Source organism: Mycetomoellerius zeteki, unplaced genomic scaffold (genome assembly GCF_001594055.1).
Source record: "Mycetomoellerius zeteki isolate Tzet28-1 unplaced genomic scaffold, Tzet1.0 scaffold415, whole genome shotgun sequence".
Lineage (NCBI taxonomy): Eukaryota > Metazoa > Arthropoda > Insecta > Hymenoptera > Formicidae > Mycetomoellerius > Mycetomoellerius zeteki.
In genome coordinates, this window is record NW_017257409.1 from 2,179,129 (window position 1) to 2,189,741 (window position 10,613).

At 25.7% G+C, this 10,613-nt stretch overlaps 1 protein-coding gene across 1 annotated transcript in view; it reads right to left on the reverse strand.

Moving 5' to 3' along the window:
- Positions 1-1,037, reverse strand: part of SLO2 (slowpoke 2) — a 104,453-nt gene extending 103,416 nt beyond the window's left edge. The window contains 1 exon segment of the mRNA XM_018453866.1: positions 790-1,037. Within this exon segment, the coding sequence (XP_018309368.1) occupies positions 790-1,037 (248 nt within the window).
- Between the last annotated feature and the right edge of the window lie 9,576 nt (positions 1,038-10,613).

Sequence of the window (10,613 nt, forward strand, 5' to 3'; positions counted from 1 at the left end):
CAGCTGACTCAGAGCATCACCTGGTGGTGATTCCGGGAACTTTTTGATCAAGGTAGTATATATATATATATAAATATAGATAAAAATAATTTTTTTTAAGAAAGAAGAAATTTTTAATCTTAGAAATAATGAAGATTTTTCAATGACTATATATGTATATATATATATATAGAGATATCTATAGAGATATATATATGTATATATAGATAGATTCTTCTTTCTTAAAAAAAATTATTTAAATCATGTTACTCATTTTTTTTTTCTGCAATAATGACGTAATTTAAAAGTTGTCACCTTTCGGTTGCATAAAAAGAACGAAAATATAAAGAAGAAACTTATTTTAAAAACACATACTTTTATTTTTCTACAATCAGTTATTACATCAAAGTTGCATTTAAAAAAAAAATTAATATTACAAAATTTTAATAATTCAAATCATTCAAACTCATTTTTTTAGAAAACTTTGTTTTTTGAATTGTATCGTTATTGTAGCAAATAAACAATATTATTCATTAACTGAAAAAAAATCTAATCCATATAAATATCTTTCAGAGGTAATTATATTCACAAAAAGCATAATTAATACACTTAGATAAAAAAATTACACACATATATATTAAACTACATACTTATAAATTAATTAATTTAATATTAATAAACTAAGAATTCTCATTACTATGTAAATTACAAGCTATAATATTAAAGGATATCAATTAAAAAGGAGCGGCCACATATAAAAATAAGGACAAAGAAAATTTCGAGGCAGAAGCGTGCAAATTGAAAGTTTACCTCGGTATTTGAAAGGCGATTTCGTCAAGCGAGTCGCTAGGTTGTAAAGGGGCCCGTTCGAAGAGCCTGCTAGGGCCCCGATGAATCCGATTGCAGCATTGCATGGATCCAGCCATCGGTTGAGACTGGTCCGTTTGGTTGGTCCCAAGTTGTCCGCCCTGGCTGCTTCTGCCACGTTTTTGTCGCTTCTTCCGTACCTCCTCCGCCTGACGGCGCAGGTTGTGCAGTCGGAAGAAGTACATCGACATGTCTGTGCTCAGCACGCAAGTACTCGCGATCAAAAGACTGTCATGTGTTTCATTTTACGAAGTATTTTAAATGAGACAGAAGAAATACAATTTTATTATAGAATGTTTGTTATTGTTTTTGATATTAAATATTATTAAATTATTGGTATTGATTAATATTAAAGTGATTACTATAAATTTCTTTTGAATGCTATAAATTACTATAAATTTTTATACAAGTTTAGAAAAAAATTACCTATATTTCCAAAAAAAATAATTCATACATAATTTCTGTAACTATAGGTACATAAAATAATTCTTACTTTACCAACAAAATCATTTCTGTCTTTAAAGCAGAATTTTAAATTATGTAAAAAATACTTCAATTAGACAAAGATATTACGTGAGATAAAATAGTAGACTATTGCGGATTGACAATGCATGGATCAAACACGGTCTAATCTAGAAAAGGATGAATTATGTTACTTTTATGTTACTTCTCAGACAAATAACAGAATCTCTGGCACATTTCATGATCTCGTTTCAGAGAAATAGAGCGGCTGTGTTAATGAAAAGTCATTTACATGGATGTAGAAATTCGTCCGCTTGAATTTGTTCGCTACTGATGCGAAAACGTCAACACACCTATTTAATTCTTGTAATCCTTCAACTCTTGATATTGAATTTTATATAGATAAAGAATTATAAGTACTTGAAATATAGATCCAAAGAATGTGTAATTATCTGTGAGGAAAAATTATATATTTAAAAAATATGTAATAAACTCTATAAAAATGCTTTTCCTATTTAATGAAAATATCAAATAGCTTTCTTTTTTCTTCTTTTGTTTAAAATACTTCGTAAAATTAAATACTAGAATTAAACATTAATAAATATAGAAATTATGTTAAAATATATATGAACGTGATTTTTACAATAACAATTACTTGCATAGCATTCTTTCTTGTCCAAACATAGATTCTAACACAGAGCGCTATCAAGAATATTTGCATAAATAATTGTCACAATTTATTATTATATTTATCATTATTTTATTATTTAAAATATTTATAAAAACTTGGTTTATTGCTATTAGAATGTATAATTGATTATGTAGACTTGATTCCTCAATCACATAGAATTTTGTATTTAAAAAAATTTGTGTTCTTAAATACATTCTTGATTGTGCTATTATTTTTTTCGAAGCACGAGTATCAAAAAGTAATTGGAAAATCAAAGAGTACATCATGAATATTGCGTAATGAATATAAACGACTCATGCAAAACAATATGCAAATATATTACTAATCGATTATTCAAAAGTATGTTTTACATATCTATTATGTAAAAACAGTTGTCACGATTTTTTGTATCACGCTGCAACATAGATTGTAGAATCTTAAAATAGTTGAATTCAAAGTAGTTAATATCTATTCATGCTTTCTTAATAATTAATAATTCAAATAATATTGATAAAACTTACCGGTTCATTTATCAACAAGTCTATTCAAATTTCAAGGGGACAATTAAACTTGTTCTATTACTGTTAATATAAAAATACTGCGTATTTATCACAATCGAATTTAAAGCGGCATCATGCAAATAAAAGACGTCTCCATGCACATTCAATTTTTTGTAAATACAATTTATTTAAAATCATATGATCAAAATTCAATATTTCGTTACCAATGTACAATTTCCTTTTTCACAACATATTAAAAAATTGAATGTTTATAAATTTTTAATTATCTGTATAGTCATGTAATGTTAACAGATAACTTATACTGTGATTATATAAAAAACAAATATATTATATTTAGTTTATTTTATAATAAGTATATAGGGTATTCCACTTTAAATAATGCATTAAGATATCTCGAAAACTATGGTAGATATGATAGATAAAACTATGGTAGGAAAAATGTTTCAAATAACTCTTAAATGTTGTTCGGGATCATCACTTGGATAACATTTGTCAAGATGAAGGCCATTGGAGGTTGTACCTTTTATTTTCATTTTTACTTAAAAATGAATTCTTAGTGCAAAAATGAAAATAACAGGTATAACCTCCAATGACTTTGATCTTGACAAATGTCATCCAGGATATGATTCTGAACAACATTCAAGAGGTTTTAGCCGTCGATCAGACACCTTACGTAATGCTAATGCCGGCGATACTGTATTTTTCAAGCCTTATAATTCGAAAGGTACTTAATGAAAAATAACTTTATTATAGTGTTTTGAAAAGCTCTTGACACCAACTATTAAATTCTGGTATCAAAAATAGGGTGTTCCATTTAAAAAAATCGATGTGACATTGACATGACCTCAACAACGCCACCCAAGGTCAAATCAATAATATTTTCTTATGTCTCCCTTCGAACCATACAACTTTTGTTTGAAACATTTTTCTATAGCTACAATAGTTTCCGAGAAATCTTAATACATTATTTAAAATGGGACACTCTATATATGGTTATGTATATGTTGTATTATGAAATAAATTGAATAAAATATATATCTTCCTTGTATCCTTTCAGTTATATGTATATTCTTAATTTTATATTATATTTTATAATCTCAAATCATGAAAATTAAAAATATAAAAAATTAATTGTTAGTTAAATCATTTAAGTAGATAAAACCAAAATGGATAGATGTCAGAATAAATTCAATAAAACTTATTTTCAATGAAGCAACAACAAATATAAATAATAACATGTCTCTTAGAAAATAAAAGTTTGACAGTTATGCGAAAAGAAGTTTAATAATGGCCTCATAAAAACCTTAAAAAATCTCATTAATTCCGAATTCCATTATTAGCACACAAATTTGCAAAGTAAAAAAATTTTTTATTAGCTGATTAAGATAAATAAATTTAATCAGATAGCATTTTTATATGGAAGAAATTTTGAAGTGAAACAATTATTGAAGTCTTAAATTATATTAAAGTAATGCCAAAATCGATCGGAAAATTTTGTTTCTTCTTTGCTATTGTCTCGCGTACTTTTTATTCATAGAGAATAGAATCTTCATTAGAGAATAGAATTATTATTATTAGTAAATAATTCTACATATATAAAATTTTTATATAAAAAATGATCAATTTATAAGAAATATGTAATTTATATGTATACGTTACTAAATATATATATTATATTTTCGTATATTTTAATAAAGATTTTGTACTTTTATTAACAATTTTTCAATTGCGATAACTGCAAAACTTGTGTAACAGAGTAGCATTGCGAAAACAGAAAATGGCATTCAAAGCTATAGATATATGTACATCTATCATATTGTGAGGAAAAAAAAGTAATGAGATAACCCGCCCAGTAATATCGTAAATTCATATCCGCAGGCATCTTCATTTTAACCCGTGTGAGGGTGAAAATGTTGCGTAGAATCTCATTCTTCATCTTTGTAGCAAACGACTGTTTTACGAGCACCGTTCTCTTTTTCTCTTTCGCGCTTTCCATGAGGATGCTCCATACTATTTGAGTTGAAGTCAGATAAGTTCAAAATTACAATCAGAAATTAAGTCATTCTGAAAAACTGATCGAGTAGGGTAAAGCGGGGCTAATTGTGACACTTTTTCTTTAAATTATTATAAATCTTCACACAATTATGATAGATTAATGGTAAATGCTTTAAAATGTTGCATGTTCATCTGGCTCAATAATTAAATACTTATAAATCCTTAATATATCTCGTAAATAAGAAAAAAATTACGTTAATTACAAGAATGCAAAGTGGACCAATACGCCCCATCTATGGGGCATGTTGAGCATCCTCAAAGGATAAATTGAGCCATGAAGGTAACCGTTTAATGAGGTTATATATTATTAAAAACATGAAAGGATTATATGTATATTAATCAAATTTTTATTATTTGCATCTTAAATATAATAATTTGTAATAATCTTTCTTTTTAAATGCTTTAATTAACATAATTAGAAAAACTAAAATCTTTACTTTTTATAATAATAATTAAACGTAAAATATATGTTTAATCGTTGACATAGAATAAAAAGCATTGATAAAGACAGATTTCATTTAAGCAGCTGAGTTTATAAGGTTAGTTATGAGGTACTGGCCCAACAAGCCCCATATCGGTGTTGACTGAAATACTTTTTTATAACTGAAAAACCGTAAATAAAATAGCAATTTAAACATTAAAGTTAAAAAATACGATAATAACTTATATCTAAAAAACACATTTGATTATTATCAATCGCTCTAATTACCATGTAGACCAAAAAGAATACTCACCTAATAATTTTACTTTTGATATACAAAAACGAAAAAACGTACGTATCTGGCTGTTGATAGCCGGACACAGATTATTGTATTAAGGTACAATAATCTCTGTCTTTGTGCTACATTACGCAAGCATACACGTATCTATATATATTTTAGTTATTTAGATATTTGCATTTGACCAACTTGCCCCTATGCTCAAATAGCCCCGCTCTACCCTACTACAACTAGCTTTCTTCAAAAAAGTTGAAGAAAACAATTAAGTCTACCACAATATGTTAAAATATAAATGTGTGTATATATATTAGACAACAATAAAGAAATAAAAAAAAATTTTTCAAGAATAAAAGCTTTATCTATCCATCTTAAAATATAGATAACTTTAAATTATCTAAATTTCTCTTTCCGAACAAAAATTAACAAACGCACAATAAAGTAATCTTTTAACATCGTTTAAAATATATTGCCAAACAATATTAGTAAATGACAAAATCAATAACAGAAATACTCTCTTAAGCATTATAAAAAACAAATTGCAATTCAGATCAACTGTCAGCTAACATGATAAAATCCAATTGATATTTTTTATCTATTTCACGTATAAACACAAAAGATCTTTATGTTTATCATCGCTATTAAAATGATCTTTTCATACGTATATGTATATATATGTATTTTCAGCATTTACAAATTTATATAATACAACTCATACTTTGAATAGACTTTCAATAGGGCGATTTTATTAGATGGAAATCTAAATTGATAAGGGTCGAAAATTCTTAGAGACTACTAACGAGCCAATAAGATTTCGATTTATCGTCCATTTATATGCACAACTCAAGCAAGCGGCGAAGCGCAGATTCTCTAAATTGGATTAAGTCATTTCTATTTGCAATACCAATCATCGTTTCACCATACGTATACAAGAGAACCTCGTTCTCCAAGCACCATAGTATATACGTGCAGAAAATACTGATACCCTTATGTTTACTTACATAAAAGTAACAATCAATCACTCATTGATCCTCATTTTCCTCATTTTATGTATTTTACCGAGACGTTTTTACGCAATATTCCGAGTAAAAGATGTTGAAAGGATTGAAATGTGGATGTTACGCAACGCTATATGAAGAGGCAACTTGGTATAAACAGAAAACGCTACTGCACCTTGACGTTGATCAGAAGAGATATATTTCACTTAGAGGATAAATATTTAAATGACAATCTGGCACGGCACGGTTATATCTGATAAACGATAATGTTCTCCGGCGTTTGAATAGTCACGAAGATAAATGGGGTAATAAGAATGAGTAACCAAAATCGGTTAATAAATTAGATTAAAGTAAAAAGTCAGCTTTATAGAAAAATATTTGTACATAACTATTTCCTATTACAATTAAAAGACAGTACATTAAAATGTTGAAATAAATCAAATTATGTTATATTGTATTTTCGATTAAAAATCTTTCATCCCATACAGCAATATCGCTGCAAAATCTCTGCAATATTGCTGCAACATGCAATGTTGCTGCAATGTTGCAGTAGTATTGCTGCTACTTTTGTACACTTTGTGCTGTAGGGGATCTGCTTTACGAAGGAGAATGCTTTTTATTTGTCATATCTTCCTTTAATCGACAAATTGATAAAGAAACCTGTGATTAAAAGGAAAAATGACAAATAAAAAACATTTTCCTTGTGACAGTGGTTAAAATATTTTCAAATAAACATTCGATATAATATATAATTTTTTTTATTTTAATGTATAATTACTTATTAGTTTTAAATTATTATAGGAATTAGTTATGTATATTATATTTTTTATATAAAATTGACTTTTATTATGTATGTATAGATACATATTCAATTTTCATGATATAAAAATAAACATCATTTAGCATCTAATTAATGCTTTACGTTAATAAAGAATAAAATTCAGAAGTGAAAGAATGTGTTTCAACTATTTACTTCTGTTCTTACACAGTTCAGGCGAGACATGAAGGCTCCAAGTAGTAAACTTCCCTTCGTAGACATCAAAGATAGCTACTGGCAATCAGCGCGCAGCTCTATAACGTATTATGCAAGTTTAATTAAATTGTCTTTGGATTGCCATCAGTCATTCCTTTATCTAAGAATGGTGCAGACGGTGTGACATATCCTTTCTAAAATGCTACAAATTGCGTAAACATATAACTCTATGTATAATTCGAAAACTGAAGTAATAATAAACGTGAAAACAACTTGATCCCATTTATTATTTAATAAACATATAATAATTACTTTTATGTTCTTTCCTATTATTATATTTGTAAATAGAATATATTTCATAAAATATATTTTTTAAATTTAAGTTTTCTATTGTTAAAAATTGTAAAATATTCCTAATATTTTTCTGTCTGTTTACTTCTAGAACGCGTATTCTTTGTAACCTAGATTTAAATTATCTTCAATGCTTCATGTAGTAAACTTCATATAATAAACTAATAACGTGCTAAAAATTTTATTAAATAAAATAAGAAGCATTGTCTTGCTATATCCGAGTTTTGCTGAAATTCTTGTAGGAAACATGACTACCGTTTGTTTAGATAGGTCTATTCCCAGATTTATTGGAATGGCAAAATAGTCTCCAGAGAGCACTGACCAAGACATGTACAGTATCATGAATGTCCGGAGACCTCTGACATTTCTGATGTACAATGTACTTGTAAATAGTCTGGTGAATATCAAGTTTTTCTTCATAAAGTTACTTTCAAAATTGCTTAAAACAAAGTTAATATGAACATTATCGTTCCAAACATTCAATAATATATTTATAATAAATTATTATATTGTTTTAAAATACATTTATTTAAAAAATAAAGATAAAGAGAATGTACAATAATATAATTAAAAAACAATAACATTTTTTCATAAAATAATTAAAAAGATTTATGTTTAAAAAATAAAACAATTCTACAGATATAATTTATCTTAGAAATAACGTATGATAATATATATATAATATATATATAATAATATATAGAAATTAATATATAAATATCTATTAAAAAATTAACAAAGTAATATAATAAAAGAAATTATTTTTAGGATAATAATTTAAGATTTTAGAGAGTATTACGTTATAGCGTAACATTTAAAAAATCTATTATATATAATACGGCAAATAAGTAAATTACTATATACATTTAATATATAAAATTAATTCTACAATTCTATAAACAAATACTTACTATAAATAAATACTTTACGAAAACAATTCAAAATTATATAATATTATACAAACAATAATAAACAAAAAATGAAATTTTAGCAAATAACTTCCGTCTCTTTCTGCTTTTCTTTTCCTTTTTCCTTCTTTCTTTCTCGTTCTCTAGTACACGTAACCAACGCAACCCATGTTAAATTCTAGCGATAAATCTTGAAGAAAAGGTAAATAGTCGAAATTGCCTGTATCCACGTCGACTGTAAATAAATCTTTTGGAATTGACTCGTAGGTGTTTTCTGCTTCGATATGAGACATTTAATCTATTTTGATCAAAATCTATTATCTACATATACATATGTGCATTAATTGTATGCATAAAAAATGCAAAAGATAATTAAATTGCATTTTGTAATTTAAGAAAACATTAGATACAATTAACTTGTTAACAAAGAATCAGTAATATAAAGGTAATATTTATTTTTAACGTAGAAAAATTTTAAATATGAAAAAATATTCTTCTAATTAATAAATAATAATTCATCAATAAATTCATTAAAAAAAATCCAAAAAAGTAATTTTAAATAAAGAGTAATATAAAAAAAATAAAAAATAAACAAAATCCGTTGTTTAAAAATAAGAAAAAAGTATGTAAAGAAAATATGTAAAAAAATATACGCGTATAATATTATAGTATAAATTAAATTTAATTTTACAAAAAACGAATTAATATCATAAATCTTTATTATACTTAATATATTATTATACTTAATATATTAAATAATTAAATAAAATTTTATAGCAACAGTTAAATAAGTTAAGACGGATTTTTCAAACTCGATTTTCTTGAAAACTAAGCAGAAAATCGAAAAATTTTATTCTATATGTCTTTTTTACTTTTTTATAAGGAATCACGTCGTGCCCGCTTTTACATACCAGTATTATTCGACCGGATCCTGTATAGATTAACTTGTATTATACTTAAAAATCGTTCTTATACAGAGACAGATATAAAATATAGAATTTATGAATAAATAAATTTTTCTCTACATTTTTTGTATATTTTTACGAAATGCTTTTTAGAAAATGAAAATGTGATTTCTATGACACTTAAAAAAATAAGCTTAAAAATATATGTATAAACTATTACGAGCATTGCATTTACGATAAATGTATATATCAAAGAACATTTTTGAAAGAAAAACAAAATTTCTTCATAGATAAAGGATCTGCATCTTGGTGCCATCGCAAAGACGAAAATGCAATAAATAAAAGTGTATTTCGCGAAAGCTGCTAGAACAGATCGATATGTTCCTTTCGTCACGTTTTCGCTGGAAAGCTTCTTTTATAGAAGCAATCTTTTCGAACCTTATAGCTACACTCGAGAGGTGTATTTTCACATGTATCAAAATAAATATGTAAAGACATAAAGGCATCAAACAATATCAAATTTTATAATTGATAGATTCAATTTACACAGTTAAAAGTTTGTGTCAATTTAACACAAGATGAATATATTAAAGAGTAATACAAATGTCATACAAAAAAATTAATACAAAAACACAATTTGTAAGTAAACTATGAGAGCATCTTTTTCTAATAAAATTAACATGTATAACGTATTAAATTAACACGTATTTTATTCATTCATCTTAATATTTATATTTTAAGTCACGTTTTTTTAAGTGTTATTTGTTTACTTATTCATAAATTGTGTTAATTTGAAATGTTGAGTATCAATTTAACATAAAATACTTAAATAATATAATCACATTATATTATAAATTAACATTTGAATATGATAAATTAATTCATCTCTGTATTATAAAAAAATAAATAATTTACGAAATAGTTTTTTTATGTCAAAATACATATCAAATGAAGTGTACAATATCTCATAAGCTATTAATTTTTTTATAACTATACCTTAATACTTTTATGCATAGAATAATGAGATGAATCAATTAGTGTAAAGGAAATTTAGCTGCTTTTAAAAAAAGATATGTAGTTACATATTGCAAATAGTATATTTTTTTAAAGCAATGTCTTTTCTTTACATTAATTAATTCATCTCATTATTTTATACATCAAAGCATTAAGAAATGAATAGCTTACAAAATAATTATTTTTCACGCCAA